The 18,069-nt window shown below is 46.4% G+C and overlaps 1 protein-coding gene across 5 annotated transcripts in view; it reads left to right on the top strand.

The window, feature by feature from the left end:
• SYBU (syntabulin) overlaps positions 1-18,069 on the top strand; it is a 72,258-nt gene that overhangs the window by 42,495 nt on the left and 11,694 nt on the right. For 3 of the 5 annotated variants that reach the window (XM_006753912.2, XM_006753914.2, XM_006753913.2), the window contains one exon: positions 17,073-17,175. In XM_006753912.2, coding sequence (XP_006753975.1) covers positions 17,073-17,175 — 103 coding nt within the window. Of the gene's footprint in view, positions 1-726; positions 734-17,072; positions 17,176-17,202; positions 17,291-18,069 lie in introns of those variants that run through there. The other 2 variants (XM_015566236.1, XM_015566242.1) reach the window with 2 other exon arrangements.

The following is an 18,069-nucleotide window of genomic DNA, read 5'->3' as shown; positions in this document are numbered from 1 at the left end:
CGGCAAGGCAGGTGGGGAACGTTGGAGTCCTCCATCACTGAAGCAAGCAAGCCTCATGTTAGTATCAAGCTGCCTGGCTGCCGGCCGCCATCTTGGCTGGCAGTTAATTTGCATATTGCCCTGATTAGCCAATGGAAGGGTAGCGGTCGTATGCCAATTACCATGTTTCTCTTTTATTAGATAGGATATATATATATATATATATATATATATGCACAAAATGATTATATATGTAAATTATGCGGTATAATAAAGCAAACACTGTGCCCCACCTTCCACCCTAAGAATTACCACCTGCCTGTGGATTCGCGCAGATCCTATTCTCGGTCTCCCCCGGCCCCACCCTCGCCTCCCCCGCTCCCCCAACAGAGGTGACCACTGTATTGAAATGTGCGTTGTATCATTTCTTTGCATTTAAACATCATTTTACAACCTTAGGTTATGTGTCACTAAAAATAAGTGGGAACACAATGTAAAATTTAAACATGGAGCTGTGTGGTCGTTGCCTTGTGTTTTCCGTAATTAGCACAGTGCCTAAAACTTAATAGGTGTGCGCTAGACGTTTGTGAATTAATGGGTATGCCCGAGAGCCTAGAAGATATTTTTGAGATTCTACATAATTCTACATGCTAAGGCGATATTGGAATTCACCTTCAGTGGATTTGCTCACTTTGAGCCTTGTTAGTTTCATCTTGTGGGGTGCCTATACGTGTAGGCTACAGAAAGCAGCCAGGTGCTATTTCATTGTTTGGGGATATTTTCAAACTACCATTTCGACTTCCTTCCATTTCACTGCCATGCAACCCGTCCAGTGCTCCTAAAGAGAGCGGCCTTAATTTTTTTCTTTTCTTTTGTCATGGTCTGCTTTGCTTTTCCATTCTATTATGGCTTTTCAGAGAACATTGGAAGGTGGAGAGAATAGAGAACACTTGGACTTAAAAGTTAACTTGTTTTGGGGGTGCGGCAGAGCAGCTGGACAAGCAAAGGGTTGGCCTGGGAAGCAGGGCTCCGTGCCAGATGCCACTTCGAGTTGAGATCCTGGGGAACATTCCGTTAATAAGTCCATGGGAACTCGGGGCATAATGTGTGTGCAGAGTACAATCTAACCATGGGTGTGCTCCATTCTTTTCACATGCTACAAACCACACAGGAATTCCCAGCCAACTCTTACAGGGGACATTCAGAAACATTGTGTTCAGAAGCTTGAGAATACGAAGAGTTTACAATTGATCAACAATGGTGGGAGGTGAAATTCGGGTGCTTGGTGCTGGGAGCTCAGCTGGTTTGCAGAATTCCTTGTCTCTCCCCAGCAAGTACCCAGCTCTGAAGGCCACAGTGGCACCTCCCTGGGCCTGCGCTAGGCTCCCTGGGCCTTGAACAGGTGTCCCAAGGCAGGAGGGTGGGAGCTGTTCCACCTGCCTTGCACCTGTTTTCCTGCAAGCCCATCCCCTGATCCAGAATTCTCTGTTGTGCTGCCAGGCCTGCTCCTGGAAGCATTTTCATACGACTTCATTATCCCCGATGTTCGTGTTAGCTCCTTGAAAACGTGTCTGAATTAAAACAAACACCACCAGGCCTTCCATGTCTCCATGGGCTTTTGTTTGAACACTCGGTATAGATGCCAAAATTGCCAGAATTTACCCAGCTTGTTTGTTTCATTTCATGGATGTTTGTGCTTGCAGATAAAAAAATATTTGCATTAAAGATTGACTGCACAGTGGTAAATCTAGCATGGATCTTGGAATATCTCAAGCCGTTGTGACTAGATTATTCAATTTTTCACATAGTCCTCAGGCAATATGAGAGAGGCTTCCCCCCACCCCTTTCATTTCATAGGGATAATTCCTGTTTTGTTTTTCTGCTCTTTGTACTAAAAATGTATCTTCATTCAATTGTTCTTTTCTGTGTCAGCCCTGCCCTCAAGTATATAGCATAAGGTGAGGTGTTTCTTAATGTTTAACTTACTTTATGCTTTTACTGTTTTAAATCCTTTTGTTCACCTGGGGTTTTAAATGATTTTGAACCTGTGCAGTTAAAATTGTAAACCTAAGAGCTATGTGGATAGGGACTCGAAGGTCTGGGCCCCCCCCTCACTGTACAACCCATTTCCTAACTGTAATGCCCACCTGCCTTGCCTTCCAGCCCCGGCCCCTCCTCCAGGTTAGCTGCCTTCGTATGTCCACAAAGCATCCCTCTGTTCCTATCATCACCCTCTTCAAATCTTGCCATGGTTCCCTCTTGCCTGCAGAGTAAATGCCCTTAGCTTAGTGTCCCATGCTCCCATGCAGTTGTGTTGGTGTAACATTCACATTCTTCATTTCTCTGGGTACAATGCACCATTTTGGCTGCATTTTCTCATCTGATCACTATATTCCAGCTAAACAAGGGATTTGATATATTCTAATTATCCCCTGTGTGTTTTTTATCCTCCATGTTTCGCTCATGTCACCCCTTTCACCTGAGGCCTGCCCTCTTCCGCATCCACAACACTTGGTCTTCCTCCTCTGTGTTCCCTTAGTGCCCGCTGTCTGTATTACACTCCTCATGTCCTGCCTCATGTCCTAGTTGTTTTAGTGTCTATAGTTCATCTCCTAAAAGGAGCCTTGAGCATCAGAGCTCCACTTCTCCATGACCCAGTGCCTTCACGCGTGCAAGGTTGAACACATCTTTGAAATGGACTAAATTGAGCATGATGAGTATCATCTTGGTTTCCAGTTCTTAGATCTTGGTGAGTTCTGATCATGAGGTACCAAGCAGAGTGGGTAGAGAAGAAAGCAGACTCTGGGAGTCAGACAAGCCAGCTCTGCTGTTTACTCGTTCTGTGATTTGGGGCACATCTCATCACCACTCAGAACCTCCGTTTCCTCGTCTGTACCCTGCATGTCTTTGAGAGGAAGGATTAGAGGAAATAGCCGATGGAGAGTTCTCGGCAGGTGTGGGTTTCAGTACACGGTGTCCAGCAGCATTAGTGTCTGACGCTGTCATTCGTTGTGTGGGTTGTGCCTTCGAGGCTTGTGTAATGTAGGCTGCCGTCAGCACCGTGCCTCCCATGTTTTCATTCATGTCATTAATAAAGCATGTTAAGGAGGATAAGGGCAAGGACGGAGCCAGGTGACACGTTACTAGAGATTTCCCTGGAGGGTGACAGGCAATCCATTAGCCTACACCCTTCGGGTGCTGAACTGTGCTGTCATCCCGGGCGCGTGCCAGCCTTGTTCATCAGACAATCCTAAGTGTTTTGACTGAGTGCCTCCCGAGTTCCACGTGTGCCATTCATTAGCCCACAATCATAACTCTGTCGGAAAAGGAAGTGAGACTCGGTCGTCACTGAACTCTGGCTGCTCCCACTTCCCTTATAGAGGGACCTCTTCTACAATTTTACTGGACAGGAATTTATCTTTTTCTCTCCTTGGATACCCTGTATGCTTTTATCCACCTCCAGCCTGCCTCCTTCCTTTGTGATGTTTCAAAAATTAGTGGTGCTATTTCCCCAAACATATCTGTGATTTTTTTTCCAGTACTCTTTCTTTCCTCACTCAATAAATGTTCTTCTGAGTCTACTCTGTGCCAGGCACTAGCTTTGGGGCATACAGTGATAAACAAGACAGAGGTCTTTCCAGGCTGCAGGTTTTTGCATGTTAAATTTTGGGCTGAAAACTTGAGTATTAAGCAACTTGGGCATATGGGATGGAGGTGGGAGCGGAGGGAATATTATTCCTATTTGTTACAACACTAGTCTGTCACCCCAACAGAAAGGGAAGAACAGAGGGAGGTAAGCCAGTAGAGAGCCTTTCCTGAAGCCATTGCTGAATGCCAAGAGTGGAGGAACCTTTAGTGCTTTGAAATCTTTTAAGGTGACAGCACCTACTGTGTGCTAAATGCTGCATTAGACACTGGGATGCAGTGTCCCTCGAGGAGCTGACACAGGTGTGCTGGGACATTGCAAACACATGGCAGTGCAGTGTCATACATGCTTGTTACATTGTGGGTGAGGTCAGAGCATGAAGGAGTTAAAGGTGGAGGCGCACCTGTGACCTGAAGAACAGGTGGTAGTCAGCCTGGCCCAGAGGAACAGGAAATAGTCCAGGGAACAGCGTGTGTGAGGTCTGGGAATCTAGAGAGCGAGGTGCCGCCTTCAGGCAAAGGTGATGGTTCCAGGGGCTGGGGCATTGCAGAGGCGAGGCGAGGCGAGGCGGAGGCGGAGGCGGCAGAGGAGATCCAAAAGGGCCTGTAAATCATGCTGTGGAGTTGGGGCTTTATCTGAAGGACAGGGGCTGCTGTAAAAGGGTTTCTACAGGGGAATCACCTAATGAGATTTACGCTCCGGAGCAGAGTGGAAGGTGAAGAGCTGGGGCCACGGAGCAGCTGGGACACGGTGTGTGGCTGTTGCAGAATTCCGGGCGAGAAAGGATGAGGCCTGGGGTGCAGCGTTCAGCCTGGGAGGGAGCAGCCAGATCACGGAGTCACTGAACAGACGGAATGGAGCAGGTGCCTGGATTCATAGTTAAATATGGAAAGCCAGAGCTATGTATTATAGCTGTTCCCCAACTTCGGTGTGTGAGAAAGCTCACCTGAGCAATGTGTAAAAACGTCCCTTACGGGAACCACTGGGGGAAATTGCAGTCAGCAGATCTGGGGTAGGAGTCAGGAATCTGTATTTTCAGCAAATAGCCCAGGTCCTCAGACAGCACTCTGAAAGCCCCCTTTCTGTTAGACGTTTTAAAATAGCAATGCTTACTTCCTTTAGGTGTAGTCACAATGTGTTAACTTTTCATTTTCGAATGAAGATTCAATCGTATTATCTCTGTTGAAATAGGCGAATGGCTCAGCCTCAAGGGTTAATGCGCCAAAAAAAAGAGCAGTCTCCTTGCTGGTGTGGTCGGTGTTCACTAAGTGTTTGCATTCTGGTGTGTGATGCAGAGCGGGGTGGCGGGGGGGGGGAGGGGTCATCTTGTTAAGACCCCTTTTGCAGACTGTGAGTGAATTTTCAAAGGGTCCAGCAACCCCTCTGCAAAAGCACACACTTGTGGGGAAAACAGAAATTTCCCAACTCCGGAGCTCCATGCAGGTGCGCGGTCTTAGTGTGTAAGGCACGTTTTGCCACATTTATTATTGTGATATTTCTGTGGTAAACCAAGGTCAAGCCTGCTGCTCTGTTTCTCAGAGGCAGCCATTCAGGAAGCTGCTATGGGCGGGGTCTTAGAGCAGTGATTCTCAACCTTTAGACACCTGAAGGGTTTGTTCAACCCAGATGACTGGACCCCACCTGGCCTCTGAGTTGCTGACTCCATAGGTCGGGTGGAGTCTGAGAACCTAAATCTGTAACATGTTCCCAGGTGAGACCAATGGCTCCTCCTTTGGAACCCACTTTGAGAACCACTGTCTTAGCGGAATGGGACGATGGCTGGTGGGCGTAGGGGCAGAGAATGGTTTAAAATCTACCCTATAATTGCCCGACCGGCTCCACAGACCTAGTTATTTAAATTCACGGGATGTTCTAAAGCAGCAAACATCAGATCTAATACCTAGCTGCTTAAGATGCCAATCAAAAGACAGGCTATTGACTTTGGCTTTCACCTTTCTAAGGCAGAGCAGTTTCTCTCTGAAACAGGGGGCCTGTTCTAACACTCGGGTGTTTCCCTTACTCGTGACCGAGGTGCAGAGTTTGGCATTAGAGCTGGGAACTTAACCGCGTCCTGGCTGCGTTAAGCACCAGCACATCCTCACAGGACGCAGCTACCTGTCCCCTGTCCTCCTCACCCTGGGACAAGGCTGTTTTCCCCTCAGTGAGGTTCTGTGTGTACTGTGGTGACTCTGGGTCAGCTGGTCTCACTGCCCAGACCAAGGGGAAGGGCCGTGGAGTGACCCAAGCCAAACCCAACCGGTAATTCCTGATCTTTTAGGGCCACCCGGGGTCCGAACAACCCTGGGACGAAGGGTCACCGTAAGCATGTTGGGTCCTAAAATTGGGGAAGCTTAACCCAGAGACCCTGGTTTCACTTTGAACAGTTGATTGTCCATAACAATGAGAGGGAGAGGGGGTACAAGGACAAATGACCCAGAGAGTGGTTGTTTTTGTGAACAGGAAACATTCCAGAAAAGCGGGCTCGCTCTTTTCATTGTCCTCTTACGGAGACTCCTGCCTCTGGGAATGCAAATAGATGTTGATCAGAATGGAAAATCCAGCTAGGTGAGCAACTGAAATAAACCCAACTCATTTGGGGATGGATATATATGGCAGAAAACAAACCCATTTTTTGTAAAAATGAAGGCAAGGACCTGGTGAGCAGGATGAGGGAGGCAGACGTGAGTTAGTGTCAATGTCCCGGTTTTTGTGATGGGTGGTGAAAGGATGTCAGATATGAGAACATAGCATGGCCGAGTGCTGACAAGGTCCAGCGATGTAACGCTGCTGGCAGACTGTTACATGGAGTGAAGGTCAAGGTCAGTGCTGCTGGGAAAGCCAAGGGAGTGAGCAGCAGTGGCCCCGACTTCCGTGGAGACCGTGGACTGTGGCACCTGGTGCTGCTGCCAAGGGTGGGAAGGAGACTGTGTGTGGAGAGCAGTTATGCAGCAGATGTCCCGAGGCTGATGGGACGGGATGAGGAGAAGCAGTCGAGAGTATTAGGTCTTAGAGTCAATTTTAAAAGCTGTACTTAAAGCAACATAAGCCAATCAAAACCAATACCACATGATCTCACTTTATATATGGAATCTAAGGGGCAAAATAAACTGACAAAGAAAATAGGTCCAGAGGCATGGATGTATGGAACAGACTGACAGATCTCAGAGGGGGAGAGGGGTGGGGGGATGGGAAGAGATTCACCAAAGAATGTATATGCATATATGCATTGCCCATGGACACAGACAGTAGTATGGTGAAGGCCTGTTGGGGGCAGGGGGGGAGGCAGAGGCTGGGTGGAGGGGGGCAAACGGGAAGGAATGGGGGGACATCTGAAATGCAGTCAACAATAATAAAAAAGCTGTACTGAAAGACAGAAGTGAGGTTTTACAAAATGTGTTCGAGCCCTTGTTACGTATCTCTGCGGCCAGTTGTAAACTGTGTCATCTTTTCCCTAGCAAGCGGGTGTTTTATTCCATTCATGGTCTCGAGCTGCTTGCAGACGGCACCACCTCACTGAGGAGAGTGGACACTGGGGTGACATCAAAGGGGACCCCTTCCTTTCCTTCTCGCTCATGTTCTGTACTTAAGGCCACAGACAGGTCCTAGCCCTGCCCTGACTTCTCAGTGTCGGTGGCATCTCAATCTCCATTTCTCTCTCCCACCCCGCCGTCGCCTCCCTCCTCCTGTTAACACCCCCCACGATGACACCCCTGCTTCGAACCCACCACCGCACCTCCACTGCTGCTTTTCCCTGATTTAGGTTTTCCTGCCAGACATGAAGGGCGGGCGCCTCATTTTGGTAGACACCGGATAAACACTTCTCTTTAAATAGAAGCAGTAGGCTCTCGGGCTAGCGTTTTAAAGGCGAAGAAATCCAGCATCGTGCAGTACCTTCAGCAAGAAATCAGGGAGAAAGAGCATGGGAGAGTCTGGAAAATTCTGCAGGGGGGCTTTGCAGACGCCTCAACTAATCAATGTGGATGAAGTTCATGGACTCATGGACGCTGTGGATGGAACCCTTCCCAGAGCAGCTCAGTGGAGGGCGGTGGGGGAGAGGGCTGCCTTCTGGCTGACCTATTGAAAGGCTTGTGCCCGATGCTGGTCCAATGTGGGAGACGATCAGGCCCATATGGTTCCTTTGGTGCCATTTAGCACATCAGCCGTGGATACATCAACCCACCAAAGACAGCAGGTTAGGGCTGATGGATAACCCAAATGGAACGCATGCTGGATCGTGAGGTATTTCTTCCTGCCAAATGTTTGACACCCCCCAGACTCCAAACTAGCTGGCCCCTCCTCTTTCAAACAGGATTGGGAGGACTTCAAACCATGGATGAACTGCGAAGTCTCCCAAAGCTTTACAAACCAGCGTTTGTGTGCATGAATGTGGCTGGAACTGCCCCGATTTGGACAGCCTGCACCTTCTCTGGGCCCCCATCTCCCTTCCAATCCCCTGAAAATGCGTGTAGGCCAGGTGGGTGTTCCCGGAGAGCTGTGAGGAACCAGGTCACTCTAGAAATGAAATTCTTCACTCCTGGGCACTTTGTCTGTAAATTCACTCTTCTTCTTGGTCGCCTGTCTGCCTTAGCCGCTGCTCACTCACTTTCCACTTCCCTCTGAGGAAAGCCCTTGTAATCTGACCGGACCTGGGGAGAGATGCCAGGCACTCTTATCTTTGGAGCGCTCCTCCTCACAGCCTGGTCCACGGCCACTTGCTTCACAACCATCTATGGAAATTATTAAAAATGCACATTCCTGTCCTGGCCAGTTGCTCAGTGGTTAGAGCATTGGCCCACAAATGCAGGAGGCAACCAATCGATGTGTCTCTCTGACATTGATGTTTCTCTCTCTCTCTCTCTCTCCCCCTCCTCCCTTCCACTCTCTCTAAATGGAAGAAATAGCCTCAGGTGAGGATTAACAACAACAACAAAAATGAATGTAGATTCCTGAGTTTCCCCTACAACTTCTGGGGTGTTGCCCAGAAATCTGCATATTATCCAACTTCCCAAGTGATTCTTATGCACAGTAAGGTTTAGGGATCATTGCAATATTCATAGTCATTAAAAGGTTAATGTTTACGTGCATGTCAAGCACATAGCAGGTGCTCAATAAATTCTTTTTAAAGAGCCGAAACCGGTTTGGGTCAGTGGATAGAGCGTCGGCCTGCGGACTGAAGGGTCCCAGGTTCGATTCCGGTCAAGGGCATGTACTTGGGTTGCAGGCACATCCCCAGTGGGAGATGTGCAGAAGGCAGTTGATCGATGTTTCCCTCTCATCGATGTTTCTAACTCTCTATCTCTCTCCCTTCCTCTCTGTAAAAAATCAATAAAATATATTTTTTTAAAAAAATATAAATAAATAAAAATTCTTGTTAAAGAACCAAATTAACCTTTAACAATATATACATACGTGTGTACATACGTGTGTAATACATAAATGAGGAAACTAAGGCTTAGAGAAGTTAAAAACACTTGGCCAAGAACACATTAACTAGTGAGAGGTAGAGCTGGGCTTCAGGGCACCTTCTTTAGATGGACTTTGTGGGTGTGAATCTGCAGGCTGGCGCCTCCTTCTGGCAATGCTGAGTAGTGCAAGGCATCTGATTGGCTCTCTGATTGAACTGACTCATCTCTTCTCCAGCATTCTCCTCCTCTTGGCCATCTCTGGTAAGTTGACAGGGCCACCTCTTAGTATTTATTTATTACTAATGGAGAGAGCAGGCCCAGGAACGTTGGGTGATCATTCACAAAGCCAGACAGCACCCCTTCTCCTTCCCTGTGCTCTGCTAAGGTTGGCCAATGCCCTGGTGGTGAAGCAGAGGGGGACTAAATGGATCCTGGGTCCCTCTAGGACATTCGTAAACTCTCGCCCTGGTCACAGATGTCCACTTCCTCCCCCTTCCTGTGTGCAGCCCTTTACAACCTCTTTATCATCTGTTTTCCTGGCCTGCAGGTGGGTCGCCTGTGTCTCTGCCAGGACAGGTGGCTGAGCCAGCGCAAGACAAAGGAGTGAACTAGGTGGACTTGGCCTTGGCCTGTTGGCCTGCTTGTCCCTCCTCTCCCACGATCTTTCCCTCCCTTTCTCAGACCTTCAAAGCTACCTGCGCAGGGGACTGGGCTCTGCGAAGATGAAGTTGTTGTAAACCTGTGTGCATTTTCCTTGGGGCTCTCTGAAGGCAGGGTTCTCACCCCGGGGCAACTCCAGAGATTTTTGGAGGAGGCCATGGGAGGTTTGTTAAAATCAATAAAATATATTTTTTTAAAAAAATATAAATACACACACACACACACACACACAGACACACACACACGGTAAAAAAAAGAAAAAAAAAAAAGAAATAGAAACATGGTCTCCAAAGAAGAATGGCTGAGGGAAAAACCACCTTTTTAAAAGAGTGTTTATGAAATGTGTGACTTAAGTGGAATAAGGCACTTCCCACTGTGGGGCTTATTAAGAGGACGATGTTTGAAAAGCCCCCTTCTGGCCCTATAGCCACTGTGCCCGTAGTTTTAGCCGTGGGATAATAAAAGCTAACATATGTTGAGTGTTAGCTATATTCCAGGCACTGTTCTGGTTTTTTTTATGTTTCACCTAGGTTCCACCATCCTGGAGTAGGACTCACTATGAACATTTTCACCCATTTTACACGTGAGGAAATTAAGGCAGCGAGAAAGTAAATAGCTTGCTCAAGGCTCTATAGAGAAAAGTTCCATGATCCAAACCCAGGTGGCTTGACTCCAAATCCCTCTTAATATTACATTACATGGTGTAGTTACTTTTATTATAAAATAATTTTCTTTCAAGAAATATAGGTGTGTTTTGTTTTTGTTTTTTAAGAAAAAAGACAAAACTAATTTCCCATAATTGCACTGGGCCATAATTTTCTTTCAAGAAATATAGGTGTGTTTTGGTTTTTTTTTTTTTTTAAGAAAAAAGACAAAACTAATTGCCCATAATTGCACTGGGCTCCTAGTTATAATTTTTATAATAAGAGTAAGTACATGTGGTTAGAAAAGCCAAATGGTTCCAAAAAGATATAAAATGAAAACAAGAGTCTCTATATCCCTGCTGTCCCCTTGCCAAGGGGAGCCCTGTTATCCAATCTTGTTCAATCCCTCCAGGTTATATATTACTTGAAGGGTTGTTTACACAAAAGCAGACATGCCACAGTCACTAATTTGCATCACGTTTTCTTAACTAATAAGCGATTTTCCAGCCGTTCCACTTCAGCACACACAGGTGCGTGCCACCCCTTTTCATGACTAGAGTCCTTACTAGTAGATAATTACATTGTCTCTTTGGGTGCTTCTGTGCAGGATAAATCCCTAGCAGTACGGTTTTCTTTTATGTGTGCTGTTTCATTTATATTCTCACTAACCCTTACCAAAGGGTTTCCCCAAACCCTTCACAGAACCATTATTAGCAAGCTTTGACTTTTTACTTTTTTGCCAACCAGATGAAGAAAGTCTCATTTCCAATTGCATTTTAATGTTATATGTGAAATTTTATGGCTTTTCATGTATATTGCTCATTTTTTCCCTCTATTGTCCTGTCATCCGTCTGTTCAGGCCCTTTGCTCATTTTTCTGTTCTTTTTTTTCCCCCCAAATTTATATGAGCTTTGGTGAATTAGCTTTTTATCTGTCGTATGTTGCAAATAATTTCTTTAAATTTATGATTTGATTTTGACTGCTATTTTCCCCATAAGAAATTTTATTTTATGTAGATTTATCAGTACAAAATTATTCACTTCTAAATACTTAAAATTTGAACTTTTTGTTTTTAAATGTGTGTGTATATGTGTTTATGGCAGCTCTATTCATTGCACATCAATCAGAATGAAGACAAATCTTTTTTGAAATTATGATATAAATGGAAATGATACTTACAATTTTTCAGGAAGACTTCTGTTTTGAAATGCAACAGTACTTTTATATATTTTTCCAATCAACTGATAGATTTTTTGATCAAATATTCCCTTTCTGCTTGGCAAGTGTGGTTCAGTAGTTGAGCATCAACCCATGAACCAGGAGATCACAGTTCTATTCCTGGTCAGGGCACATGCCCAGGTTGTGGGCTCGATCCCCTGTAGGGGGAGTGCAGGAGGCAGCCAATGAATGATTGCCTCTCATCCTTGATGTTTCTGTCCTTCTCTCCCTCTCCCTTCCTCTCTCTGATATCAATAAAAACATATAAAAAATATTCCCTTTCTGAGATAAACACCCTAGAAGGTTCAAGGAATAGTTTGCAAAATATAAAACAATAGTCCTCTGGGAAGGATTTTTTAAAAAATATATATTTTATTGATTTTTTACAGAGAAGAAGAAAGAGAGAAGGGAGAGGAATAGAGAGTTAGAAACATCGATCAGCTGCCTCCTGCACACTCCCCACTGGGTATGTGCCCGCAACCAAGGTACATGCCCTTGACCGGAATCAAACCTGGCACCCTTGAGTCCGCAGGCCGATGCTCTATCCACTGAGCCAAACCGGTTAGGGCTTGGGAAGGATTTTTTGGATTCCTTGGCTGCCCCCCCGCCTCAAGCTTTGCAGTTAAAAGTCAGTTCTACTGAATTCACTTTATAGAGCAGCTTCTTTTATAGTGTCTTCTATAATTACATCTGTCCACTGGCCCAGCTGCTCCCTAATAGCTCTGCTTGGCTTCAGTGAAAATGGCTCATCTCTCCTCCCTGGAGAGCTTTAAATAAAAGATCTGTGTATCTCTGTGTGGAGATGAGAGGGTGAAGGGATGAGGGACTGGCTTTTGTTTTTCTTTTTTCTTTTTTAATTTGCTGCCTCTATTTGAGATGGGGATATAGGTGGCCAGCCTGAATTAATTTGATAGCTTTGTGGTGACACCCTAAGGCTGAAGGAAGGTTTGGGATTGTGTCAAGCTCTGGTTTAGAATGACTTAATACAACTCTGCAGACGTCAGGATTGCTGTCCTCAGAGGCCCATGATGTTCTGATGTATGAGGACTGCACATTATCCTAAAAGCAGGCAAAAATAATAACATCCTGAGAGACCACAACACAGGTCGTGGTTTTTAAAAATAAGTTTGGTGATCTGTTTTTGCACATATTCTTTTCGTTTGCAGTTTTCCTTCTCTAATTCCCAGCCTCACCATCACATGCAGAGAATGCTTGGTGTCCTGGCGTTATGAATAAAGTAACGCTTCTCAATACAATCTAGCAGCCCTAGCCGGTTTGGCTCACTGGATAGAGCGTCGGCCTGGAGACCGAAGAGTCCTAGGTTCAATTCCGGTCAAGGGCATGTACCTTGGTTGTAGGCACATCCCCAGTAGGGAGTGTGCAGCAGGCGGCTGATCGATGTTTCTCTCTCATCGATGTTTCCGACTCTCTATCCCTCTCCCTTCCTCTCTGTAAAAAATCAATAAAATATATTTTAAAAAGAAAAATAGAATCTAAGAAGACTACCAAACGAAAAACCACCAGGATTTCTGGAGGCCAGCGAGCGTCGCTTGTAGCTGGAAGAGGCCTTCACCTGCAGGTGCTCAGGCATCAGGACTGGCACCACACCGTATCTGAAAGGTCAAGTTCATCCCGCCTGTGCAGTCCTGGAATCCTGGTCCGCCAACCGCAGCAGCTGATCCAAGACAGTATTGATAAGGAACAAAGACAGTATTGATGAGGATGACTTGGATATGCGTATTTTAAATTCCCTTCTGCTTTTCAAGCTTGACTCCTCAGTGGCCAAATCTTATTTCCCGTCCTTTGTCCAAGCATTCCCTGTGACATCAGAGATTCCCAGTTGGGTGCCTGCACACAGGCAGATGGGGGCAAACCTTAAATATTAAAAGATTAAAAGCTTTCACACTTAATGATATTGAAATATTAAAAGTGTTGAAATTGAGCATACTCTTTGGCTTAAAAATTCTACCTTTGGGAATTAAAGAACTAAGCACACAAGGATATAAATTCATATGCCCAAGGATACCCGTTGACGTTAGGCCTATGTTTAAGAATGTGGACCCTGGGGTCAGATGGCCTGGGTCCCAATCATGCCTCTACTTCTTATTAGTTGTGTCACTGTTTCTGTGTCATTCAATTTCTCTGCCTTGTAAATGTCCCGGCCTCAGAGGGTCTGTGCTATCACAAGAAAGAAATGACTTAACCTGTGGAAGATGCTGAGGATGGTTTCTGGCACATGGTGTTTGTTACCAATAGGAGGGAAACTGGAAATAGCCTCCATATCCGTTGATCTAATGAAACAAAATGTGGCCTGCTTTCAAGATATTCACATATTGAAAGAAAGACAATTAGGTTACGTGATAGTGTATTAAGTCTGAATTCGAAAGAGTTATATGTCAAAAGATTATAGTTGGGTTTTTTTTTGGTAGTGGAATTATAGACTACATGTTCCCCTCTGGACCATTGCTATTTTCTAAATTATCTATAAAGGAAATGTATAGTATAGTAAACATTGTCTTTTTAACGTCTTCAGAGTAATGACAGCTAACATTTATTGAAAGCTTACAGTGGAGATCAGGTTATATGGACATATGCATTGCTTGCACTGTCCCTATGGGGCAGGTGCTATGATTATCATCTCAATTTCACAATAGAGAAACTGAGGCACAGGGAGGCCCTGTCTGGCTCAGGGCCCGTATTTTTAGATTAGGTACTCCCTTTGTATGATTTCAGCACCAAAAGAGCAATGAACTACAGCATCCACAACAATAACCTCGTTGCATTCACTGTTTAAAGGGAATGAGTAAAGAGTGCCTCTCCTTCCTTGTGTCTGTGTGGCCAGCTAATAGATAAATTGGGGGAGAGGGGATCAGGTCTCCAACCTTCCTCTTAAGTTATCACGCTTAGCAAATGGGGAAAGTACATCAGGTGATGTAGTAAAATTGACTTTTCTGTGTAGCCCTTAAATCAGCGGTTCTCAACCTGTGGGTCGCGACCCCTTTGGCGGTCGAACGACCCTTTCACAGGGGTTGCCTAAGACCGTCCTGCATATCAGATATTTACATTACGATTCATAACAGTAGCAACATTACAGTTATGAAGTAGCAACGAAAATAATTTTAAGGTTGAGAACCACTGACTTAAATAGAGTGCATTGACTTTACATTGCATTAACCAAGCTGGAAAGAGTTATAATTTTGCAAATCATAAACTGAAATAGTTGAGAAGTAACATATTTTTTTTCACTTTTATATCATTCAGATAGCCCTGAATGCATCTATTGGGTACCCTGCATGAGCCTTCTAATCTTTTTCATATGTGCAGAAGATAAGTTCAAAAAGTACAGGAACACGGTGACATTAGGGCCTGCAAATACGTAAGAGTCAATTATTTAGTTCCTGTGGCAATGAAGTGTCCCTTCAGTTCAGAGAGCTTAATTACCACAGATCAAAGGCATCATGAGGAAACAGTGGATTTTCAGCAGTTGCCTGTTTCTCTTGTAGAATTTCCACACTGGGGACTGAGCCTGCAACCCCCGGGCATGTGTCCTGACCAGGAATCGAACCGTGAGCTCCTGGTTCATAGGTCGATACTTAGCCACTGAGCCATGCCAGCCGGGCACACAGTATCTATTTTTGAAAATCTCCTACCTTTATGATTGAATAACCAACCTGGTAATTTACCGGCATACAAAGCTGGTTGAAGGAGGGTGTCCAGACTCGTGTGTTCCTGGGTACCACGACCCATCGCGCATCCTTGAGACTAAAATACGAGTTTAGCCAGTGCATTTCTCAGAGGCAACTAATTAGGTTCGGGGAGCTTCTGGAGTTCAATTTATCATTAGATAAAGTCTCTGAAATCCAGAAGGCCTGGCCTGGCCCATCTTGATAAATTGCCAGCCTAATCCTCCCAGAACCCTGCTGGGAGGTGAAATTCACTACTGTCTCCTGTGCTCAGAGATCATTCTTGATCTTTTTCCCAGAAGAGGCCGGACTTCCCGAGAGGTGCTGGCAGCCGGGGGAGGGATCTCTCTCCTTGCGGTTGCTTCCCTTCCCCTCCAGCAAATCTACTAGTAATACAACCCGTCGGCGACAGGACCTGCTCAGCAGTGGGCCAGTCTGGCCACATCTTGCACATACGGCTCATCTTGCCAGTTAGCGAGATGGCAGAACTCTCCCGTGTCCCCGCGTTCCCCGCTGCCTTGCTAAGGATGCGGCGTGGCTCATGCAGGGAGCACGGGGATTTGGGCAGGCTTTGTCACTCACAAACCTCACACAAATCAGCCTTGGTCTCCTCAACTGCAGAACAGTGAGCTGAATGCCTGCCTTACAACGTTGTCAGAAATATAAAGAGTAGCAAGCATCTCCTTCAGGGCCTGGAACCTGCTAGGCACTCACAAAGTCGTTTTTATTATAGTCATTGTTCACTGCCTGTTAGACTCTCCGGGGATTTAAAGTATTCATTTTTTCCTCAACTCACTAATGTGAGCTGGCCCTGGGTTCTAGACCAGAGAGTCAGGAGTTGTGTTGTAGGAGTTGAGAGACAAGGTCAAATAACTTGTACACCTAGGTTTGCTTCCTGAAAGCAAATGGAATTTCATCTTTTATTTCATCTCTTTCTTCTTCCCACTTATTCTCTCTCTTCCCCTCCCCTCCACTTCCCCAGGCAAGCCCTAGAATATTTTCATTACAATTTCAGGACCACGTATTTGTTGTTGGAGACGAGATCCATATTAATTATTCTACCACGCTCCTAATTATACACCAAACTCTAGTCTGTACTCAAGATACAATGCGATCTTCCTAAGCTAATGAACAATCCTTTCACCACCACCAGCCTCCCCCCCCAAAAAAAAAACACCTACATTTTCCAATCTTCCTGTAATTCAGAGGTTCCGTCACTGTTTGGAAGCACTCAATGCCTGTTTTTCGTTAAGGTTCTGTTTTATAGCAAAACTGCAGCCGCAGTCAGAGAAAGGCAATAAGCCGATAGCACAGTTCCAGCACTTATCTGGAGCCCAGGCTTGCTTCCTGACCGCTTCTAACTGGTTGATTATCTCCAGACCCCCAAGTGCCAAGTGCAAGTGTGGCTAGGCTAGCTGACTACAAAAGCCCAAAGATAAACTCTCGGAAAAACTATGGGACTGAGGAGCACGCTGTTCGTGTTGCTTACAGTTTGGGCCGGCACGTGGATGAGGCGCAGAGGGCCTGTGACTCACAGGGCGGGCGCACGTTTCTCCCCCACGTGGGTCACTGTTGGTAGTCTGCTGGACGCCGGGCATCTGCAGGCAACCAGCCTCCTGTGCTTCCAAGCTGTGCTTAGGAAACCGTGTCCTTGTGTGTGCGCCTTCTCTTGGCCGCTTCGGGGAAGACAGCCCAGGGGCTGGAGCTCTGGACTCTTGGCACGTGTGGAGCTAGAGAGCAAAGGCAGGGCAGGGCGCCAGGGGCCCCGGGAGGCCAGGAGCTGGCCAGCGCGTCCTGGGTTTCCTTCCCCTCATGCCTCCCCCCTGTTGTTTTGCAGGTAGTGAAGCCGATTTTAGCTCCTCGAGCAGCACGGGCAGCATTTCCGCTCCTGAGGTCCACATGTCTGCCGCGGGAAGCAAGCGCTCCTCTTTCTCACGCAAGTAGGCACTGTCTCCTGCTCTGTGATTATTAAGACCCTTTGCACAGGTGACTAACCTGGACTTGAGGCTTCTAGAGAGCCGCCCAGGTGACTGTCCACTCATACCTTACTGGTCAGTGAGTGATTTTTGTTTGTGTTTTAGGGATTAGAAATTGGTGGTTTTCTCTACCTGTCCTCCTGTGGTCACGTGGCGTGGCCTCTGTCTTCGCTCACCCAGGCCTTGGCTCTGGGTCCAACCCCTTTCTCTTCCTCACTCACCCGTGTACTCACCTGGGTATCCAGCTGGCCTTCCAGTTTCCACCCGCCTCCCTCGTGAATCTAGATTATGCATTCACCCTTTCTTTCTTCCAGCCGAGCTTCCTTTATTTTTGTACAAGAAGCACAGTGGCCATGTTGGCATCCCAATATTTACGTGGGGAAAGCTGAGGGAAGTATGACGTCCATAGGCATGAGTGGCCACCACAGAAAGGGGCAAGAGAGCAAAATGGCTAAGTGTGTGGGCTCTGGGGTCAGGCTACACCTTGGTTTGAACAGCAGCTTCACCTACGGGCTGTGTGGCCCCGAGCAAGCTGCTTAGCTTCTCTAAGCCGCAGTCACCTCATCTGTAAAATAGGGCTATCGTCATACCCACCTCATAAGGTTCATTGTTAGGATTAGATTGGCTGATAGAGGTGAAGTGTGGGCTCAGTGCTTGGAGCACGGGAAGCATCAACAGGGTTCGCCATGGATGCTGATTGGATTGAGGGGAGAAGACTGGGGGACATGGGAGTCTCTTCACATGGGGTGGGACAGGGATTCTCTGCCACCATCAGTGACTTATTCTACGAGTATTTGTTGAGCTTATCAACTATGAGACAGGTTCTGGAGATAGGGCAGTAAACAAAATGCCATGAAA

The sequence above is a fragment of the Myotis davidii genome, unplaced genomic scaffold (assembly GCF_000327345.1).
Source record: "Myotis davidii unplaced genomic scaffold, ASM32734v1 scaffold1012, whole genome shotgun sequence".
Taxonomy (NCBI): domain Eukaryota; kingdom Metazoa; phylum Chordata; class Mammalia; order Chiroptera; family Vespertilionidae; genus Myotis; species Myotis davidii.
The sequence above is the reverse complement of the archived record's forward strand: the minus strand, read 5'-3'. Positions and strand labels throughout refer to the sequence as shown.